Raw genomic sequence first — 22454 nt, forward strand, 5'->3', positions numbered from 1 at the left:
GCTGGGGTTCGCCGCTTCAGATCCTGGGTACGGACATGGCACCGCTTGGCAAAAGCCATGCTGTGGTAGGCGTCACACATATAAAGTAGAGGAAGATGGGCATGGATGTTAGCTCAGGGCCAGTCTTCCTCAGCAGAAAGAGGAGGATTGGTGGTAGTTAGCTCAGGGCTAATCTTCCTAAAAAAAAAAAGAGTTGTGAAGAAAACAGGCCGTTCAGCAAGCAGTGAAGTCCTAGTGCAGGAAGAGCTGACCTCAGGATGCCAGAGGGATGGAGCAGGGAAAGCTTCCTGGAGGAAGTGATGCCTGAGCTGAGGCTCACCAGGAAGAAGAATGGGAGCGGACGATGGAGGTAAAGTGTTCTAGGCAGCAGGAGGCTGAAGCAAAGGCCTGGAGGTCTGAGAGAACGTTCTGCGTTTGAAGACAGGTACCTGGAGCCCAAAATGAGCCTCTAGGAAGGGACAAGGTTGAGGCTGGATCTGCAGGCACAGGAAGGGAGCCAGCCAACTCGTAATGCAGCTGAAGGAAAAACCCGGAAACCATGTGGGTCTAGTACGAAAATCAGCTTTCCATGTATATGTTTATTTACACAGACATTTGCACATATGTATACACACATAGGTAAAAATCATGTGTGTGCACATGTGTGCTTAAGGGTGCTGGGTTCCTGCTGAGATGATTGTTGGTGAGCCCCCCCCACCCCGCCCATGTTGCAGGGTGAGAGGGACTGGTTTTCCTATGTGCAGATGTAGGAGGAGAGTAGGCTGTCCCAGGTTTCGGTCCTGGGGGTTGGGGGGACTCTGGCCTTTGCTTTGGAGCAGGGCTGGGTTAGGACACTGTGGGGCTTCTTCCGGCCCAGCTAGCAGGATCAGGACCAATTTCCCTCTCCTTGTGGGGAGTGACTCACAGGCCATTGCTGCTCCCGGAGGTCCTGCAGGCTTTTCAGAGGCAGCCTGCGGAGGCTGATGGTGGCACTTGGTGAGAAAGAGGAAGTACCTGGTGTCCATCCCTCTGCCACTTCTGACAGACATTTCTGTCACTAAACAGCACCTCTCTGTGGCAGCCTTGGGCTCTACTCTGGCAAAGGCTCTCTCCCCTCCCCGTGGGAGGGGCTGTCATCTGTGGCTTCTGCTTTGTCCTTGGTCACAGACTAGATTGCACAACACAGCCAGTGAGAGTCCCCCTCCCCTCCCATCATTGGGTGGCGGGGGCACAAGTGCTTGAGGGGCAGCCCTTAGCTTACTGGGTTGTAGAAGTGACCTTGCTCCAAACTGCAGGGCTCAGGGAGCAGCGGGCAAAGCGTGTGAAAATTGACCTAAGGTTAGTGTGGACTGTCGGTCTCAGAAAGGCGTACAGGGACAGAATTTCACTCCTGACTGCGTGTGGACCTTGCGCTGCAGACAGCTGGGCCGTCCCCTCTCCTGCCAGGGAGCGAGTTTTGTTCCCATGCTAGTCTGGCTTTTACTGTTTCCCCTCCTGCCTTTCCCCAGAGACCATAAACCTGCCCACCTCCTGTTATGTTCTAGTTCTGATAGGAGTACCATTCAGAGTTCTTGGCAGGAGACCAACCCACTTCTGCCCGGCTTGGATTCCCCTCCTTTCCCAGGGTGTTTGATGTGCACGCTCCCCAGAGTTCTCCTTGTGCAGCTGGTTGGCTCTGTAGTGCCCAGAGATTGGAGCTCTCCTGCAACGGGAACCCAGCTGCTTCCCTCCCTGATTTCAGGGGCGGGGCTTGAAAATAGAGACTCATAATCTCCCTTCCTCCTCCTCCCCCTCCTGCCCCCAACACTGCCAAGCAAACTGGAGTGACCGGCTCAGAGGCTCAGAGTGGGACTCAGCCCGCCTCACTACTCTGCATGACAGCAGTGATCTGGAGGCAGATTAATGGACGCGTGAGTATCTGAACTCTGGAGCCCGTTACTGTCTCAGGCCGGTCCTCTGGCGGGCGTGGGCTCATTGTGGTAGGGAGACCAGCGCTCCTTAGGGGAGATGATGGCCCAGGTGTGTGTCTGCCTACGGCCACCCTGTTCTCTATGGTGTGGGGAAATGGAAAGCACTTCTAAACACCCCTGCTCTTCAGAGGAGCTTGGTGGGTGGTTTGAGGAGTTTATTCTTGGAATCCCTTGCTGCACAATATCCCTTTTTTCTCCAAACCAGCTTCTTTAGTTCCTAACCTGGACTTAACTACCTTCAGTTTTCATAGGCTAGGTGCATCTTCCCGGGCTTCAGCAAGACTCTGGATGGACGGTTAGGAAAGTGGGAGCTGCTCCTGTGCTAGAAAGGGGATGTTGGCGAGGGAGCACAGGTGGCTGACAGGCCTTTCACCTTCCGCCTCTGGCTGGCTGGAGAAGGGACACCACCCCAGCCCTCTTCTGCTGACCTCACCAGCCAGCCAAGGGAACACCCAAATGGAAACATCCTCTTGCTCCTAAGATTTGAGTGCCCATGGCAGAGATCAGACCAGAGCAGCCCAAGCTTGCTGAGAGGGGAGGATTGGTTATTTAGGGGCTGTGACAAATGGTTTCGCAGAGCAGGGGAGAAAGAATCTAATTTCGCAGAGCCAGGGGCCAGCATCTGCAGCATCGCTGTCGAGAGCCTAGACTGCCTGGAGCCACAGGCTCAGGTGCTGCCTTCCCCTCTTCCTCCCTGTGTCTTGTGGTCAGTGCTGTCATTGTCGGGTTGACCCTCCGGTTAGAGAGGATGCCCCTGCCCTGGTCTCTGGACCTCCTGCTGCCCCAGCCCTCTGCCTTGTCTCCCAGTCCTGACTTTGTGTAGGACAAGAAATGGTCACAGCAAGTTCTGCTTCGGTAGTTTGACTTCTGATTGGGTGTTTAGGCATCTGAGAACTGAGTGCTTGCCTTATTCAAACGTACCCTCAAACTTTCGTTAGCCCCACATCACATACACTTCTTGGTGGCACAGAAAGGCTTTGCTTGGCTGTTAATTTAATTTGGGGCTCTTTATGGGGGCCTGTGTTGTTCATCCCTCTAGTCTCCCCAACCCCCCCCAAAAAAACCCAAACCTTTCACGCACAGAACATTGGAAAAATTGAGCGGTGCCTCAGGGTCACTGTATCGTAAGTGGTATTTGGCATAGTTAGCTGGTTTGGCATTTGGTGAGAGATTTCTGCTTTATATTTGAGCGAAAGATTTCTTGGCGGGAGGCCTCTCTGCTGTGTTCCCAGTGCTTGCCCTGTGCACAGGGTTTGCCCCCTTCCCTCCCCTGACAGGTTGTTTTAATCCTCTTGCCTATAAACAAGTGCAGCGGAACGTGTCGGGCCAGCTCACATGACCTTGGTTATCTCTTCCTGGGGTAACCAGCTTCAACTTTAGATACCGTGGTCACTTGACGGGGTCGAGCTGTCAGGGTAAAGAGGTGGAGACGCTGGGAGGAAGCCTGGGTCTGCCAAGGAAGTAAACGGGAGAGGATGTGCTTCCTTGGCGAGGACCAGGTAGGACAGGTCGGCTCCCGGGGGACAGGAGCGAGAGACAGCTAGACAGTTTATTCCTTCTTGCCTTTATTATCCTTGAATTCCTACTTCTGGCAGCTCATTTATCTTTCTCCTGTGTCTCAAATCCTCTCTGCTGGGGCCCAAGACGTGCAGCTGTTTCAGGAAACTGCCCCTGAGACAGATGCACACTAATTCGTGGGATACAAAACCCAACACCGAAAATCCCGTCTTCCCAAACAGTGCTCTTGTTATGTCGTGTGAAGGACAGCTGGTGGTGGGAGCCTGGCTGCCACCGAAGGCTGCCGAGTCTTCACGCCAGAGACACTCGGGAGCTGAAAGTGCGGCTGAGCATTCACCGCCACCAGCACGCCCACACGCAGGTTTCCCTCATCTCACACCTGAAAAGGCAGCGCTCTCCAGGGCCTCACAGTCAGGGACTCCAGCCATGCTGTGTGTATGTGTGTCTGTGTGTGTGTGTTGTAAATACTAGTCACATATCCCATTGTGACTATTGATTTGCAAAGTTTCCAGGTCCATATATCTGGCAGATTTTGGCAAGCTTGCTGACATTGTATATCTCAGGAGCTGTGGTGTGCACTCCGGATTTTCCTAGGGTGGGATGTGTATGTTTAAAGTGTTTTTTATCAGGGGAAAGTAGAGTGGCCTTTTATGGAAGGGATAGAATGGTTGAGTTGCTGGAGCCTTTTCTGGCTCTGCAGGAAACCCAAGTCCACGTCCAAGCCATGTGAATAGATGACCAGAACTTGGCCTTGACTCGAGAGCTCTCCGGGGCCGGTAGGAAAAGATGCATCTCGTTTTGGAGAGGTAGAGCATTTGCGGAGATCATTGGGTAAGAGAAGTTAAAGCCGAAAGCCATGTCTTTTTCTGGTAACCTGCAGACTAAGTTGGGAGAGCATATGGAATGACAGTAATAATAGCAGGCGTGTCGTGAGCATTTAGGGGATGCCAGGCATTGTTCTAAGTGTTTTGGACGCTATTGGATATTCGGTGACTTCTGACTTAACACCTTCTGTTTTCTCTTGGTAAAGACCCGTTTATGCCTGTGGGGTTTTTGTCTTTGGTGGTCTCATGGACTAGACAGAACAGCAGAATGGGTAGCAGTGGCCTCCTGCTGCCCAGCTAGATTCTTCTGATTGGATGTATCCTGTGTGGGTTTTTCCTCTCAAGCTTCAGGTCTTTATTTAAGCCACTATGCCTGTTGGCAATTAGAGCTGCCCTTCAGGATTTGGTGTGGAGGATCTGTATTCCTTTTGTAGCCATCCTTTCTTCCCTGCCCTCTCTGAGTGGACTCGGAGGTGGAGAGCTACAGACTTGGCTGCTTGCCTCCTTCAAAATAACCGGCATTCTCTTGTCTGCAGTCTGTGTAATAGTACATCTAACAGTGCCCAAAAGTGACCCCCTCCTGCCCACCCCCACCTGTTAACTGGTGGTTCTAGCTCCTGAGGGCTTCCACCACCACGTGAGCTAATCTGCACCAAAGAGCCCTGCTCCTGGGTTCATATCAGAGGGCAGAAAGCTCAGAACCTCCAGATCCCACATCTCCCCGGTGCCATGGCCAGGGCTGAGCTGGCCCTTCTCTGGACCACTCCCTTTTCTTGGAAACCAGTACAGTCAGACTCTCTTCTTAGGATTCTTTCTGAAAAGGTGAATTAACTCTAAAAAGTGCTTTTTAAGAAGGCACTTGTAATGGAAAATGGCTCTCCTCTCCCTTACTGTACTCTCTGCTCCTGGGCCAAATGCACAAACAGCTAGGGCACTAGAGAGTAGAACTGTCCTTGCCACCAGAGAATCAACAGTGTTTGGCTCCGGGGGCAACCTAGGCCGGGAGTCAGAAGCTGACATGTGCTTAGTCTCACTGAGGAGCTTGTGCTTTTCAGTCTTCTCCACCTCACTTCTGACCAGTGAGCCCTCCTGCATTGACCTGGCAGGCTAGCCGAGGCACCTGCCCACGTCATGGCCACTTAGTGGCAGGATCCAGCAGTGTCTGCCCTCCGCTCAGGGTTGAGACTGCAGTGGCAGCGACAGGCCCAGTGAGGTAGATATGAGGCACGCTCTCTGGCTTCAGTTGCCAAACAAGGAGACAGTTCTAAAGAGCATTGCCCCTGATATGTTGGGGGACTGTCTCTCTCTAGCCGAATGTTCTCTCTGGGCTTCCTCCCCTTCTGTAAGGCAGTACCCACTCAAAATTCCTTTCCTCTAGCGTCATTCCTCATCCTCACCTGGGTTCACAGCTCCTTAGACCCTCCCTGTTAGTTGAACACCCCAAATGCTTTGAAGCCCCCTCCCCCATCCCAAGTCCCCTTGTTTCAACCCCTCACCCAGGATTTGTCGGTTAGAGAGCCCCAGTTTCTGCTACCCCTGCTGCTTGGAGAACCAAGATACGTTCCTAGGTCCCACCTTGGAACACTGAATTCATTTCCCTGTTCTGGACTACAGTTTACATCTTAAGTATGGCTAATATACTACTTTAGATACGTGGTGGGCTCTCATGGGCTGGCCTGAGGACACAACCTCCATTTGAAACATATTTCTATGGAAAAATAGTCCCTTCTCAGAACGGAACTTTTGGTAATTTGGGGATTTCTTGACTAATATGCTGCGACAGATTTGCTTGTGGAAGAGTCCTCAGTACTTCCAGTTGCAGCACGATCTATCAGAAAAGTAAGTTGTCCTTCTGGATGACAACGACAAAACACCACTTCCTGCGAGAAATGTTGTTGAGCGCTGTACTCGTCTCCCGTGGGTGTTCTGAGGGACAGGTGAGACTGAATTCTCAGTTTGGGCTGATCTGACCCATTGTCAGGCAGCACCGGAAACGGGGGCACCCCGCGCCGCAGAGCTCAGGTGCCCTTGCCTGCTGGGTTTGGAAGACCTGCTGTAGGAGGAAGATAACACTGTGAGCAGGGGCCGCCCACTGGGGGTTTGCTGATGGAAACAGCAGCCAGTGGATTTTTCATGGTCGCTTAGGTGGAGCAGCCACATTGCAGCCTGGCTAGGTGGGGACAGTTCTGAGGCAAGAGTAGTGGGGACAGCCTTAGGTGGTTTCTATTACTACTTCTCCTGCTTGACTCTGATCTCTGCCTTGGTGACTTCTTGGGCAGCAAACTTTGTCCCAGTGTTTCATCTGACATTTCCTCCTCCTCCTTCAACTCCCTCTTTGAAACTGGAGGAGTAGGCAGCTAGTGTTTTTTCCACTCCCAGAGAAAGATGCAGTGGAAAGAGGCACACATCTTATTCAGCACCTTCCCGTGTAGAGCTGGAGCTGGCTAGGACCCCGGCCTTCCCCAGCCTGAAGACCCTTTAAGGAAACCACACTGGAAAGGGTAGAGATAAAGGGTTAAATCTGCACCCAGGTGGAAAGGCTGTTGCATAAATGCTGAGAGAGGATTTTTTTTCTTAAGATCTTGTGCTTCTTTTTCACTTTGTGTTGGCAAAAACCCCAGGAGAAGATGGGAGATTCTGGGAGGAGATGATTATGCTGGGTGAGTCACCTGCGCTCCCCAGCTGCCGTTTTTAGTTCCTTTGCTTTTCTGTACCAGGAGGCACTTGGGGGGAGGTGGTGGATGATGCCGGTTTCTACAGCAGGACAGGAGGCAGGTGTGTATGGGTGAATTCTCTTGGCCCTCTAGGGCTGACAGGGCCTTACAGTCAGTACAGTGGTTCAGGGAGGAAATAGCAAAGCAGAGCTCTCAGTGTGGCAAACAGTAAATAAATGTCTCCTGCAAGTCACTGTCACTTCCCCAAATCAGTAGCTCTTAGAATACTTGCGCTGCATTGCATTGTCACAGCAAGACACAGCGGCTTTGATAGCAAAGCAGTGGAGGGATTGAATGGAAGAGGCAGAGAGAACTGTCTTAAGTGGGAGGGCCTGGTGATTGTTGGGCAGCAGGAAGTTTGGAGGAGAGGGTACCCCCTCTGTGACGAAAGCAGGACGTGGTTGAGAGGGGGCCCAGGGAGCAGGGCTGGGATGGGCCCTGCTGGTCCTGGGTATGCCTGTATTCTGAGTCTGTCTCCAGCCACCTTTGCCTCGAGCTTTGTGTCAGGAGAGAGCACCAAGGGCCTTATCACCACCTGAGAAAGCTTCTCTGTAGAACTGATGCTCTGTAGATGTCATCCATCCTTGGGAGAGGGGATCCTGTGGCCCACTGCCCTCTTGGATGTTGTGTGCAGAACCACTGATGCGGGTTATTGGTGTGGATCCCAGAGATGGTCATGAAGCTGCCCCAGCACATTTCTTGCTTATTTGTTCATACCCATTTATTCATTCAGTACCTTATTGAATACTTCTGCTCTGTGCTGTAGTCATCGTTGTGGGCCGTGAATCCGACAGACCAGGGTCCCTCCCTTTGTAGTGTAGTCTAGTGGGAAGGACGAACAGTAACCAACCAACTTCAAAGGGCAATGAATGCCTTTAAGAGGGGAAAGGGGTCTTGTGGTAAGAGGTGTTCATCTTCCTTCCTCTGCCCTTGGCTTATCTTTTGGGGGCTGGGGGGAGGGCAACTTTAAGTATCAAAAAGTTGTACCACTTTTATTCTGTGTGCACTTTAACATGGGCCAGCTAGGTACAGGCACTAAGGGCATATGAAGATGTCTCCGATATCTCAGAGCTCCAAGGGGTTAAGGCGTGGAGACACAAAGTCAGGAGAGACGAACAGGTACAGATAGTGTGCTGTGAGAGTCCGGAGAAGGGAGGGATCGCTCTCAGCTAAGATGTCTGGATAATTCTTGGAACAAAAGGATTTCGGATAAACAAAGGATAAGAGGGTTTACTTACTTGGATCCCTTAAAAGAAGGCATCATATGATAGCTGGAGCCTTCCTCCTAATATGTGTGTATCTGTGTAGCTCTTCCTACCACAGTTCCCATCCGTTCCCTACACAGCAGCCAGAGTGGTGGAGCTGGGGTCCCCCTGCAGGTCTGTCTAACTCCAGAGTGATGCCCTTGTCTACCACACCATAAACAGCCAGACAATGTGCTAACAACACAAACTACTAGGCAAAGAAAAGGAAGTCAGAGGGAGGCCCAGGCGCCTTGGCTGCACTGGTTAGTCTCCATCAACTCCCCACAGTCCTCTGTAACGTGAGCCAAACCTTCCTGCTGCAGGCTGCCTTCTGCCTCCCCCAGAGCCCTGGGCTGCTGGCAGGCGGGCTCTCCTGTGAGATGGAGGAACTAGTTGGTCTCCATGGCTACAGAACCCACTGGTACAGGGAGGAGCCGAATGGAGTGTCAGGCTGGCAACGCGAGCTTCCCCCAGCCCTTGGCACCATGTGGTACTGGTATGTCGGCTGTTTCTTAGGCCTTTTCTGAGAGGAAGGAGTTAAGGAACCGATGGGAAAGGGCAGAGCAGGCACACTTTCCTCCTCCTCTGGGCTGCTCAGGGGGCAGAGGTGCAGGGCCGCTTTCTCGTTCCCCCGCTCCTCTTGGCAGGAGGGGTTTTATGTTAGGAAGGAGGGTCATTTTTGCCTGACAGCCCAGCCATGGTAGAAATTTGACTTCTCCTTATTCTAGAAGGGATACCAGCTTCGCTACACTGGTACTTGTAGTCAAGTTCTTAGAGATTATAGCTCTTCTCAGGGCTCAGAGAACCCCTTGAGACGGGAAACAAAGGTTCCTACTGAAAGTGAAGAGAGATCGTAGAACCCTCGTCGAGACCTTACTGAGTACCTGGCACCATGGTGAACTCGGGCGTGGATTTCCTTATTTCGTCTTCACACTAATCCTGTGAAGTGGGTACAGCTAGTATCCTCATGTCCCAAATGAGGACACTGAGACTTAGAGAAGTGAAGTAATCCTGCTTGTGTTCAGTCGGCTAGTAAGCAGCCAAGGCGGGGGTCGTCTGCCGTGCCCTCCTGCCCCCTCAGTACAGTAAGCAGAGATACTGTCGTGAGTCTCATGTACACTTCCCTCCTCTGAGTTTCTAGAAGGCGGGAACCACATCGCTCTGCACTTTGCAGCTGGCTCTGGCCCCTACCTCTGGATTGACATAGAGACCAGACCCCAGCGAGCAGATTCTCAGGGATGAAGTGGTGCTGGAAGCTCCTGAACAAAGCCCTGGTCGCTCAGGAGAATCCACTGTGTTTGAAGAGGAGCCCAGCGTTTGAGGCGGCTCTGGAGACGGGAGATCGGAGGGGTGTTCGCTGCAGTGTGGCTCCCGTGCATGCAGGGAGTGAGCTGGAGGGGCTCAGTTCTCATCCCACTCCAGGTCGGTTCTTGCCTGCTGGTCTTGCCAGGCGGGCACTTGTTCTGCTGTGGCCGCTATGAGGCCTGCAGGCTCCCCTCGTGGCCCAGGCTGCAGTGCTGGTCTCCCTGCTCGCGGTGAGGCTTGCAACTCAGCGCTAAAGGGCAGCGGACCCCCTTGCTTTCGGCTTTGTGCTTCAGTGGCAGGCTCTGCTGGTCTCTTGTGTCAGGGAGGCAGCTGCCCTGGCGGGAAAAGGGAGCAGCCCTTTGACGGTTTTGTACAGCCCCCACCTCCCCTCTGCAGTGGGGTGTTAAAGGGATGGGGGTCCCCAGGTGGGGCCATCACAGTCAATGTCGGGGACAGAGGTGCATCCAGCCTCCCCACTGATCGGTGCTTACCACAGCTTTGCAAGATCTCTCCCACCTAGAGTGTTCCGCTGGTTTGGCAGTTGAGAGTGACAGTTACCAGGATCAAAGGAGGCAGACAAGGCTCCTGGATGCGGTGAAGGAGGAAGGGTTAAAGAACTAGCAACTTGCCACAGCCATGTGACTTTTCAGCTCAGTCTGACCCCATCTCTCCCCAGCCTGTCTGTTTGAGGTCAGTGCTCAGTACTTCCTCAGTTTACAAAACCCCTTAATGCCTCCCACAAATAGGATTGAGGAAACAATCCTTCTGTCACATTGCAAAATCCTGGGGACTGGAAAAATGAAGCTGTTCCATCCTGCTCTGGCTTCTGAGTGAAGGGGCAAGTGGTCCCAGGCAGGCCTGAGCCCAGGGTCCAGAATAAATCCTGACCTCTTCCGTTGAGATCAGGGCCCACTTTGGGAAGGAGTGAAAGGAGGGATTGTTATGGGACCACCTGGGTCAGCCTTTAAAACAGCCCTCCCCACTGGCCTCAAGCGACCATCGGCATTCTTGTTGTCCCAGGCACCTTCCCGGAGTCTTCACATCTTTCCCCTCCTTGGAGGAAGAGCCAGGGACTTACCTTCTTTTAGAGGAAATAAGAGCAGATTAGGCATCAAGAAGGGTTAATGAGAAGTAGTAAAGGGGACTGTGAGAACAGCAGAGTGCTGAAGCGGGCACAGGGGCCCTGGGCTCCAGTCCCAGCTCTGCACTGCGAGGCTTGGAGACACGTTGGGCAAGTCTCTTAACCTCTGTGCTTCAATTTCTCCTCTGTAAAATGAGGATGCTACCTACCCTGCAGGTCTGTGGTGTGGAGTACATAGGAAGGAAGTGCCGGCAGATGTAGTGTCAGAATGTCGAATCTGTGCACAAGGGCTCGTATGTAAGGTGACCACTGAGTAGCATGGTCTCCCAGGTGTCTGTGCTCCGATGCTGAGGGCACAGAGGAGGCTTGGCCCTTCCCTGGAGGTGTTTAGGGCTTACCAGCACGAGATCTTTAAAGAGTTGCTCAGTGGGACAGACTGTAGCCTGGAGTAGTGGAATGAATGCAAAGTCGATCTGGGAGCCAGAAGAAAGGCCATGACCAGAGCACAGAGCATAGGCAAGGGTGGGCTCCACCTTGCCCCGCGTCAGCAGACGCCTAGAGAGCAGGCTTTGCAGGTGGAAGGTGTGCGAACGGCTGCCCCCAGGCCCCCAGGCCCTCAGAGTTCTTCTAGAAAGCAGTGTTGGCGGGTGGGGTGGAGACCTGGAAGGGGGCGGGAAGCTAGGGCTAGACTCCCAGAAGCAGGGCTGGAAGGGACTTAGAAGGGACATTTCGTTTGTTCCCCAGCCTTTGGGCAAACTGTAGGATTAAACATGACATTCTGTATCGGTGACAAAGGTCCTTAATCTAGAACCCACAGACTTCTAAGGTGCTTCACAGGGTCCCTAAACCCCCTGAAACTATGTCCAAAATATTGTCCATGTAAGTAGAATATGCATTTTTAAGGTTAAACACTGCTTTTTGAGAAGTAGGAGGTCCATCTGCCACCATGGGATGCTGGTGTCTTCTCCCCCCACCCACCCTTGTTCTTGAGGGGCGGTTGCTGGTCTTCCCAGCCGCTCTCTGGGTCAGCATGTCTGATTCGAGCCCTTACCCAGGTCCCACCTGCTGCAGGTGAGATAAGGACTTGATGACAGCCCTGGCTGCACTGAGTCTCCTCACCCTGTCCCAGCTGTTACCCAGCAAAGCACCTTGGGGAGGGTGGGGCAGCCCACTTCCGGGGAGGGGGTGGGGGAGGGAGAAGGAAGTTGATCTAAACCCGCCTCTTTCTCTGTCTGTCTCCCTTCCTTCTCCGTCCCCTCCTGCCCCTTTTCTCCCACCTTGCTCCTGCTGTAGTGTCCTGGAACTGCATGCGTTTCCTGGCCACCGGGCCCTGGCCTGTGGGAAGCCGCGGGGCTTGGTCCCCATTGCTCCCCTTGCCAAGCCCGGGTTCTCTCTACTAGTGGTGGTTTCGGTTGCAACACAGTCCAGGTTCCCAGGCAGGAGCCGCTCGGCCTGGCTGCTTCGCTACTTTTCACTGAGGAGGTGGTGGAAGGTGTCGCCTGCGTCGGCTGAGTAAGGGTGGCTGGCGGAGCCAGCAGCCCCCGCCCTGGGCCTGGCTCTTCCCGGCCTCTGTACTTTGCCCTCGCTGCCTGACAGGTTCTGCTGAATGGAAGTCGCTGGTAGTCCTTGTCCCTTTCTCCAGCCGGGTATGTTTTCCCCTTTTTTGCTCTAGGATTACCCTGTCTTCTTTCCTCCCTCCTACCCCGAACACCGGATGTCTAAAAGATTGCTAAATGGAGCCAGGCACCAGCACAGGGCAGTGAAATTCATGGGAAGGGTTTCCAGATGAACAGGCATTGGCTACGGAAGGAAGAGCAAATACCAGGAGGAGTCTCCCTTAGGTGGAGTCAGCGGGCTCAAGCAGAGCGAGACGGGGTGCTGGTGACAGGCAGGGGCCCAGGGGGGTCTCTGGTGTGAGAGTGAGGGAGACTGGGATCTGGGCAGTCACCCAAGGGTAGTGCCCAAGGGACGCCTTTCTTCCTCCACTCCACAGTGCCCGGGCTTACTCTACCTGTGGCTAGGGAGTGCCTGCCTGTCACCCCTCCCAGCTCGGCCCCTTCTCAGCCCTGGGGAAGCCTCAGGACACTCGAGGCCAGCCCTGAGTGCAGAGCCCCGAAGCGCGAGCCTTTCCGGGGGAGAACTGTTGGAGGAGCCCCCAGCACCAGGGAAGGCGCCCCGCTCCCTGAGTCAGCGCCGGGCCTCGGGGTGGAGGCTGGCTTCCGGCGCACCTGGCAGCGCGCCTCGGCCGGCTCGGAGATCCCAGGTGGAAGGGCCCACCGGATGTCAGGCTCTCTTGTTCTTTTATCCTCCGTGTCCTGCGTTCTCTCCTCCTTTTGGTCGAGGACCCTGAAGCTGTTGAGGCCCTGCTTCTGAATCAGGCCTGCCGTTTGGTTCCAAATACGTCCTCACAGGGGACCCCGTTGTTCTTTCTGAGGGCCGCCCGAGAGCTGTGGCGTGTGCTTTCAGCAGGCTCCCTCAGACCTTTGGGACCTGCCTGGGTGTGAGGTAGGCCAGAGCCCTGGGCCGGCTGGTGTTCCGTATCTTCCTGTGAGCACGGAGGACAGACATGGCTTTAGCCAGATCCTGTTTAGCTGGCCCAGAGGGGCAGCTAGTCCTCGGCCTGGGGAGATCTGGGCCCAGGCTGCACGGGTCTCTCGGAACCAGGGAAGGGACTCTCCATAGCAGCGGCCGCACACCCTTACCTCCTCGTCAGCCTTCGGGGAAGCCGCCTCGCTTGGGGTCTCGGTCCAAGAAACGTTTTCTGTTGGAGCCTTTCTCCTTTCTCTACTCCCGTTCTCCATGCTCTACTTCCTGCTGCGGGCTCTCCTCGCCCTGTCCCACATCCCTGCTGTGGGAACATCTTACGACGTAGAAGAGGGGAGCGGGTAAGAGAAGGGCTGTACGCTTTGAGTCCTGAGAGGTGGGTGGTTCAGTCCTGACAGGGGAGTAGGTGACTTCTGGCGCGGGGGATCAAAGAGCATGTGCCAGCACTCTCTGCTTCTCTGGGTCCCGGACAAGCAGAGCCTTCTCTCTTACAGTCCTAGATACCCGGCTTGGAACGAGCGCTTCACAGCTGGCCTGTCTCGTCCCCTGCTGTGAAGGCCGGCAGCAGCGCTGGAGCAGAGGGCGGCTGACACTCAGCGTGGCCCTCTCTCCCGTGGGGCGGCCCATAGCATCTCTCGTGGGCCTCCATCTGGGCTGCAGCTGGCTTACGAGGGCTCGACTTAGATGCGGAAATCTTGTTGAGATTTCTAGCTTTGCAGACAGTAGTATTTGGGAACCAAAAATAATAGCAATAATGGTTGCTCTTTATTGAGCGTTGGCTAAAACATTTTACAGTGTTCTCTCACCTACCTAGTGTGAAGTAAGGAGTATTTTATCGCCACTTTACACATAAGGAAACCATCGCTAGTAAGTGGGGGAGCCGAGTTCTGTACGACGGAGCTCCTCATCGTCCACTAGACCATCTACCAGACCACAGATGTGTGGGGTCACCCACACCGGTCATCTTTCAGATGGTTTCCTTCCCACTTTGTAATACTCTCTTCTCCTTCTGAAGGATGGTGTTGATAATAAAGTTAGCATGTGGTGAGTAAGTGGCAGATTTAGGGTTTGACCCCTGGCAGTTTGTCTCTGGCATCCACACTCTTAACCACGCCGCTCTACCCCGGTGAGGAGGCGCCCGGATGGCAGAGCCCCGCTTGTGGTTGTGGATGTTCCTTCAAGTTCATCGTGCAGCTGAGCCTGGCAGGGAGTGCTGTCCTGCCGTGCCACACTGACCAGCCCCTGGTGCCAGAAACCCCGAGAGGGATGGGCAGCGCAGAGCTCAGGATAGGCAGTAGGCTTCGCAGCCTTGGCTTCAGAGGGGCAGAGGGCCTAAATCCCCAGGGAGATGCTGAATCCCCTATTCTACATGTTGAGGACTGGAGACTGCCAAGCTCCTGCTGCCCTGGCACCTATCCTCAGAGAAGAGGGGAGTGGCAAGAAACAGGAGGTGAATTAGAGGTTGCCGGGAAGCTTTTCTACCCATCTTCCTCCTGTGGGAGTTGGGGCAGAGGGAAGCTTTGTCCATGGTTTCTCAGGCCGGCTGGTAGGCCAGGAGGCCAGGCCTTCAGGACCCTGAAGGGTGGGGTTCAGGGTGCCGTTCAGTAGACTGACCCAAATGCAGGTACCAGCAGGACCCAGAAATGCCCTTCTCTCCAAGCGTTGTGAACCCTAGAGTTCCTTTTGGAGGGAGAAAAGCTGGTCCAGCAGTACCGCGTCAGGACCGGGCAGGCTCAGGTGCGCTCCAGGGTGTCTGGAGAGCAGAGGGCAGAGAGCTTTGTGGGTGGCAGTGGGCAGGCGTCAGAGGCTTTGGGCACTTGTGGTAGATCTGAGGATTGGTGAGGACTTAAGAAAGAGCACTCCCTGAAGGGCCACGGGGATGGCGGGAACCTCTCCCGCGTCTGCCGCACCCGGGGGGAGGGGGTCTTTTCTCCTCAAGGGTTCAGCCTCATGAGCTTCTGGGATCTGAGTCAATCAGCTGCCCCCAAACCAGGCGGCTGCTGCAGTGTGGAGAGAAAGGGAGGCCGGACATTGACACAGTGAAGAAGGGGACAGTCGGTAGCAGGACACTTACTGTGTGTTACTGTTTTTCTGCTGAAGTCTCTGGTAGGGAAGGCAAGCTCCTTGTCAGGGAACCCTGGGCAGTTCCTTGGGTGGCAGCAAGTCATTCCTTTCCTCTGTGGTTTTTGAGGGCTTCACATACAGACAGAAGGGGCTGTGAGGAACTTTGACGCCCACTCCTCTGGTCAGCCTGCCCCCCTCCAGATCGTTCCCGTGAAGTTTTCAGGGAAGCTCTGAGTGATTCTGGGGTGAGGCTCTGGCAGCAGCTATGTGCAGTCTGCTGGAGCAATGGCGTCAGATAGTCTCTGAGAGGAAAATAAGAACTAGAGTTAGACCAGACTCTCAGCAGTTTGATTGAGATATAATTCACGTATCCATACAATTCACCCATTTGAAGTGTACAGTTCAGAGCCAGCCCCGATGGCCTAGTGGTTAAAGGTGGGTGCTCTCACTGCTTTGGTGACCTAGGATCGCTTCCTGGTCACAGAACCACACCACTTGTCTGTTAGTTGCCATAGTGTGGCAGTGACTCACACAGAAGAACTAGAAGGACTTATAACTAGGTTATACAACCGTGTACTGGGGCTTTGGGGCGGGGGGAAAAATTTTTTTTTAAACTAGGGACCTGTCTGGTCGCATAGTGATTAAGTTTGCATGTTCTGCTTCAGCAGCCCAGGGTTCACAGGTTTGGATCTGGGGCACAGACCTACACACCGCTCATCAAGCCATGCTGTGGTGGCATCCCACATACAAAATAGAGGAAGATGGGCACGGGTGTTAGCTTAGGGCCACTCTTCCTCAGGAAAAAGAGGAAGATTGGCAATGGATGTTAGCTTATGGCTAATCTTCCTCACCAAAAAAAACCAAATAACTAAAGTTACAATTCAGTGGCTTTTAGGAAATTCACAGAGCTGAACATTTTCCTTATCACAGAAAGAAACCCCACACCCCATAGTTGTCACTCCCAAATCCCCCGCTCTCCTCAGCCCTCCCAGCCCTAGACTAATCTCCTTTCTGTCTCTATAGATTTGCCCATTCTGGACATTTCATGGAAATGAATCATACAGTATGTCTTCCTTTGTGACTGGTTTCATTCACTCAGCGTAATGTTTTCAAGGTTCATCTGTGTTGTAGCATGTGTCAGTACTTCATTTCTTTTCACAGCTGATGAATATTCCACTGTGTGGATCTTCCGCAGTTTGTTTATCCCATTCACCAGTTGTTGGACATTTGTGTTGTTTCCACTTTTTGGCTATCGTGACTATGGGATATTATGCGTGAACATTGGGATACAAGTTTTTGTGTGGACGTCCATTTCCATTTCTCTTGGGTGTGGACCTAGGAGTGGAATTGCTGGATCACATGGTAACTGTGTGTTTAGCCCTTTGAGGAATGTACAAGTCTTTGTATGCACGTATGTTTTTGTCTGGACCACACCCCGCGTTATGTCTGTATGCCTGCTCAGTGCCGCTGTCATCATTTCTGCTTCCTCGCACCCTTGTTGGAGCTGTCAAGTATCTAGGTAGGGCAGAACATTGCCTTGCTCAAACTCTGTCCTTCACTTCATTCTTTGCACGCATATTCACTTGGCATCCACTATAGTCCACTCTAGGTGCTGGGATGTATCAATGAATAAATGATATATGCCTGCCTTCATGAGCTTCCTTTCTCATTGGGATAGACAGCAAATCAATGCAAAATGATAAATAATGGAGGTAGATGAAAGCGTTGGGTGGCGATGAGTGCTTTGAAGTAGTTCTGATCGTGTTGCACCTGCGACTTTGAGATGCAGCCTTCTCACAGTGTGAACAGGCAGCAGGCAGAACAGTAGGAGACGCTCTCCCACGTGAGGCGGAGGAGCTGTTGGGTTATTAATGGGGGAATGTATTGCCAGGCGGTGGAGCCAGTGATGGAATAGCTCAGGTCCTAAGCTCCAACACCCACAGGATGTTGGCAAGGGACCTTGGGCTGTGCTCTTGAGGGGAAGACTGGCTCACTTCTCATCTCTTTTTTCCTTTCCCTCCTCGCCTTATGATTCTTTGCATGCCCGCCAGCCCCTTGGAATCTGCCCCTACACCCCCAGCCTCTTCGATATTTTGCAGAGGGCTGAAGGGAAGGGTGTGCGGAGCTGGAAGGCCAGTGTGCTCAAAGGTGTGCGTGTTTCCACCCTGCAGCCCACCTTGGGACATCTTGACTCCAAGCCCAGCAGTAAGTCCAACATGCTGCGGGGCCGCAACTCAGCCACCTCTGCTGACGAGCAGCCCCATATTGGCAACTATCGACTCCTCAAGACCATTGGCAAGGGTAACTTCGCTAAGGTGAAGCTGGCTCGGCACATCCTAACTGGGAAAGAGGTGAGCACTGGGGTTGGGACGTGGCAGTGTCTCCCGACTGTTAACGCTCCAGCAGGTAGTAGTGGGGCCTCCACCACAGCCAACTTCTTGTTTATCAGGCAGAAGTGAGATCTGAACAAGTAGGGGTGCTAAGAGGGCAGGGCAGAAAGGAGGCAGAAATGTAAAGGAGGAAGGAGATTTGCGTCCTGGGTTAGCTTGGGCAGAGAGGTAACCTTGGGCTTTTTGTCTCATCTTCAGGTAGCTGTGAAGATCATTGACAAGACTCAGTTGAACTCCTCCAGCCTCCAGAAAGTAAGCACACCGCACCTCCTCTCCCTTTCTAAAGCTCTCTCCAGGGGTCAGTGATCTCCTAACCCCGTTTGGACCTCCTCTTGAATCCCTAGTTGAAAATCTCTGGGCACTTCACTGTCGCACCACCCATCTCCGTGGCTCTGCTACCTTTATGGCCTTGATTGGATCTCCTGTGTTGACTCCTTCCAATTGGACTTCCTGGCCACAGGCACTGGCTCTTTAGAAGTCTTTCTGCCCCTTCCCAGCCACTTGGCCTACCTGTCTGACCTACTTCCTGCATCTTGTTATCTTCTGGCCTGTGGCCAGCCCTATGCAAAAACACATGTTTGTAGCCATTACTAGAAACACATGCAGTTACTCCCAGATCTGGAATAATCCAGGGGAGTGGCTATAGGAGTACAGGGATAAGACGAGGCAGGGAGCCTGCCCCTGGATTCTGTGCCAGCTACGTTTTGGAGATTGAGTGCGGCAGACTGGGGTTTCTGGAGGGTGAGCTCCAGCCCGGGCCTCTGGCAGTGTGCACATGAAGACAGGTTCTCCCAGTCTCCCTTCTCACTTCCAGGCTCTTCTTGACCAGAAGTCGCAACGTCGTTTGCACACAGTCTTCGCTGGTTGAGGTTGAACTTCTCCTTCCCTCTTTGACTTGTGGAGGGAAACTGAGGTCTTACTTGGCAGGTTGGGAGAACGTTCCAAGTAGGAATACATACCTCCCCCCTCTCCCAACTCAAGAAACTATGAAAGCTGGTAGGAGTGAGAAAAGGAGACTTTGATTTGCAGAAGGGGGCAGCGTGCCAGCGCCTGGGGGTTGTAGACCTGGAAGCTCTCTGCGCTTTCCCCCCGTGCTGCGCTCCGGCAGTCAGGGGAAGGAGGGAATCTCCCGTCTGGCTCCCGAAAGCTGCCCCCGTTAAGGTCAGTCACATTTCCTTTGTGCCCTCCCGCTCCAGCTGACCCTGGCTCAGATTTCTCACCTTGATTAACCTGGTTCTTCTCATCTCATGGCAGATTGAAGTTTTCTTTTCATGAGCACATTGTGTCATTTGAGTTAGGAGAGGGCACACCTCGTGCTAACAGAGTCAGCTACAGTGAGATGGGGAAGCTTGGGACAGGGCCTGGGGGCTGTTACCGAGAGAGATGCTCTCCGATTCAGAGCGTGTGGGTTGAGGCGCCCTGACACGCTTACACCCAAATCCAAGGTGTTTGTTTTTTGTTACCCCTGAGCTCCTTTCAAGGCTCTTTGATTCAAAGGAAACATTGCTGTCATCACTGGGGCTTCCCTGTTTGGAGCTTTCCAGAAAGAGGAGAAAGAGGGCTACTATTGGCTCAGACCCCACAGAGGAGATGCCAGTCTGGCATGGGCCATTTGGTCTTTGGAACCGTCCAGCCTGCCATCATCATTGCCAGAGTCGACCAGGCCATCTTATTCCACACCTCTTTTTTGCTCCCTGCCTCTTCCCGACTGGCTGGAAGGCACCAGTACCAGACAAATGCAGCCATTTTAAAAGCCTTTTAACACACTCTGTTACCAGGCCAATCTGATTCTGGCCGCATCACTCTGTTTAAATTTAATCCCAGAATGATCCCTAAAGGACTAGCAGTGAGGAAGCTAGCCCCCTCAGGGCTCTGGTCGAGCCCAGGAAGCTCCACACTGTCCCAGGAGAGTGCCCTTTCCAGGCCAAGTGGCTGCCCTCAGCAGCAGAACGCTGGCAGCTGCCTCCGGACCCCATTTCAGTGCTGCCCCCCTTCACCGCCCCGAGGCGGTGTCCAGGATTTTTTGCCTGTTCATCCAAGACAACTGCTGGGCCAGGGAAGAAAGCAAGAGAAACCTGGGCTCTGACAAGAAAAGGGGGCCAAGGTCAGAATCAGGTTCCTGAAGATTTTGGAAAGCCTGTCTCTTCTTCTTTCCAGCTCACGAAAGCTCTGGGACCTCGTTAAAGGAAAAAACAGTGTTCACTTTATGCCATAAACTATACTCCAAACCTCCTCTCCCCGCAAAAACCAAACCAAAACAAACAAACAAAAAACTAGTTCTGCTCTTTGTGCAAGTTGTGAGGCCTGGACGTTATGAAAAACCCCACCTCTAGTGCTCTGGCCCCCGCCGAGGGGATGGAGTTCATTTCTGTCATCTTTCTTTATGGAAATGTATGGTTTGGAGTCCCTGATTTTGTTTCTCAAAGAGAGCGTGAGTGTGTGGAGGTGGATTTGATTAAAATTGGCATCAGCTATATATAGGAGTGGCTTCTTCTGTCACCACCCCAGAGGCCCAGGAGAGAAAGGCCTACCCCCAGTGCAGAGCCCTGTGACTTCTGCAAATCAGGAGATGATGGGGTCCCCCTTAGAACGCCCCACCCCTTCATGCAGACCAGGCTGGAGTCTGTCTTGGCACTGAACTTTAGAAGCAGCTCAGCTTCTGAATATTCATATACATGGACTCACACTCCTGCCTTCTGACGTACCCCAAACCCGTGTGCTGTTGGGGGCTGGATTCGGGGAGACGCGCAGGTGCTGAACCTGAGGCTGCAAGGTGTGAGAGCCCAGCTCTCCCCCTCCCCGGCCCTCCTTGTTCTCCTCCCCTCCCCCCTGCTTCCCAGCCACCCGGGACGGGCAGGGATGACCTGGACAACTGTCCTGTTTCCTTTCCTTGCCTGTTTTCTCTTTGGAAAAAGAATGCTGGCAGTGGCTCTGTTTGGGGAGCAGCCTGGGCAGGCATGACCCCTGGTGTTTTATTTTCCAGCTCTTCCGGGAAGTAAGAATAATGAAGGTTTTGAATCACCCCAACATAGGTGAGAACCAGTCATCATTCCATTCTTCCCCCACCTCAGGGCTCCACTTCCCAGCGTGTCATCCTCCCCCCACCCCCCAGGCATGTGGCCTTCTGGAGTCTTCAAGGCCGCCTCTGGGGAAGCCCAGCTCAACGGCCAGCTCTGCCTCCGGCCCACTGGGCTGTCCTTAGGAATGTGGCTGCTCTGAGAGGAGCTTGTCCTTGGGAGGCTGGGCGTGTGAGGGGGGAGCGTTCATCCTTGGGATGCCCCTGTACGTGTTGGGGCTCGATGTGTTGTCCCTCCCGCTTCTCTGACTCATGGCTTGGCCTTTTCTCTTGTAGTTAAATTATTTGAAGTGATCGAAACTGAAAAAACTCTCTACCTTGTCATGGAGTACGCCAGTGGAGGTAGGTGTGGAACTGCCTCTTCCTGCCGTGTCCCCATGCCCCCCAGACCCCACAAGCTCTGACCTAGACTCTGCCCCGTCTCTTGCAGGAGAGGTGTTTGACTACCTAGTGGCTCATGGCAGGATGAAAGAAAAAGAGGCTCGAGCCAAATTCCGCCAGGTGGGTGCGAGTCCCTCCATGGAGTATGGGCCCGACCTCTGCCTTCTGGGGTTTGGCATACATGGAGGAGCTGCCTGTCTGTAAGTGGCCTTTGGAGGGTCCTCTGGGCTTTGCTTATCTATGTGGCAGCTGAGAACTAGGTCACGGGGTCACAGTTCTGCCAGCCCCTGTGGCCTACCCTCAGGTGCCACTGGACTGACCCTTCTTCCTTCCTTTCAGATAGTGTCTGCTGTGCAGTACTGTCACCAGAAGTTTATTGTTCATAGAGACCTAAAGGTAAGGTGTGCCCTTACCCCCGCGTCTCAGTCTGGGCTGGGTTCTTGGCCTTCCATTCACCATGACGTACAGAACCATCAGGCCCCAGGTGTTTGAGGAAACCCCAGCCTTTAATTTCTTTGGAGATGGTGAGGAAGCCTCTAGGGCTGCTTTTGATAGAGGCCTTACGACTGGACTTAGGATCCCACTCCAGCTGGCCGGCAGCGGGTCTCTGCCATTTCACCTTCCAGGCAGCCAGGCCTGGCAGGAGCGCTCCAGGCTTTGCTGGTCCTTCAGGCAGCCTGGCGGCTGAGCGAGGAAAGAACGTTGGCTGTTCCCACAGCTGTGTCACAGCTGCTGTGCCGGCGTACACGCTCACTCACCTCTTTCACTGAGATGTTAGGGCGTGAGGCTGCCTATGAGTCTCCTGGCCCCTGCATCCTCAGAGCTGTGACCATGATTAACCTTGGGCCTGACGCAGACGCTTTGCACAGCTCGCAGCCTCTCTGAGCCTTCGCATCCCAGCTCTCTCAGGGCTGCCTGTGTGAGGAGTGGCCTGCACTGCCCTCCTCAGCCCAGCCTCCTCACAGCGATTGAAGAGCTGCCCTGGAGTTGGTGGAGAAAGTTCTAAGACTGGAGATGACTTCCTGTTTGTTCTCCCGTTCCCCTCAGCTCCCTCCTGCCCCGGGCCTTAGTGGAGTCCACTTGGTTCCCTGACATGTTCCACCTTACCTTCCAGGCAGAAAACCTGCTTTTGGATGCTGATATGAACATCAAGATTGCAGACTTTGGCTTCAGCAACGAGTTCACCTTTGGGAACAAGCTGGACACCTTCTGTGGCAGCCCTCCTTATGCCGCCCCGGAGCTCTTCCAGGGCAAAAAGTACGATGGCCCCGAGGTGGACGTGTGGAGCCTGGGTGTTATCCTGTATACACTGGTCAGCGGATCCCTGCCTTTTGACGGACAGAACCTCAAGGTGGAGTGCAGCG

General features: G+C 53.7%; 1 protein-coding gene across 23 annotated transcripts in view; it reads left to right on the forward strand.

Moving 5' to 3' along the window:
• MARK2 (microtubule affinity regulating kinase 2) overlaps positions 1 to 22454 on the forward strand; it is a 56880-nt gene that overhangs the window by 23816 nt on the left and 10610 nt on the right. For 12 of the 23 annotated variants that reach the window (XM_070230071.1, XM_070230062.1, XM_070230064.1 and 9 more), the window contains exons 2-8: positions 17415 to 17594; positions 17832 to 17885; positions 20617 to 20665; positions 20986 to 21051; positions 21140 to 21210; positions 21430 to 21486; positions 22205 to 22441. In XM_070230071.1, the coding sequence (XP_070086172.1) occupies positions 17460 to 17594; positions 17832 to 17885; positions 20617 to 20665; positions 20986 to 21051; positions 21140 to 21210; positions 21430 to 21486; positions 22205 to 22441 (669 nt within the window). In that variant the 5' untranslated portion in view covers positions 17415 to 17459. Of the gene's footprint in view, positions 1 to 1568; positions 1890 to 11807; positions 12282 to 17414; positions 17595 to 17831; positions 17886 to 20616; positions 20666 to 20985; positions 21052 to 21139; positions 21211 to 21429; positions 21487 to 22204; positions 22442 to 22454 lie in introns of those variants that run through there. The other 11 variants (XM_070230065.1, XM_070230068.1, XM_070230061.1 and 8 more) reach the window with 10 other exon arrangements.

This window comes from Equus caballus, chromosome 12 (genome assembly GCF_041296265.1).
Source record: "Equus caballus isolate H_3958 breed thoroughbred chromosome 12, TB-T2T, whole genome shotgun sequence".
NCBI classification, from domain to species: domain Eukaryota; kingdom Metazoa; phylum Chordata; class Mammalia; order Perissodactyla; family Equidae; genus Equus; species Equus caballus.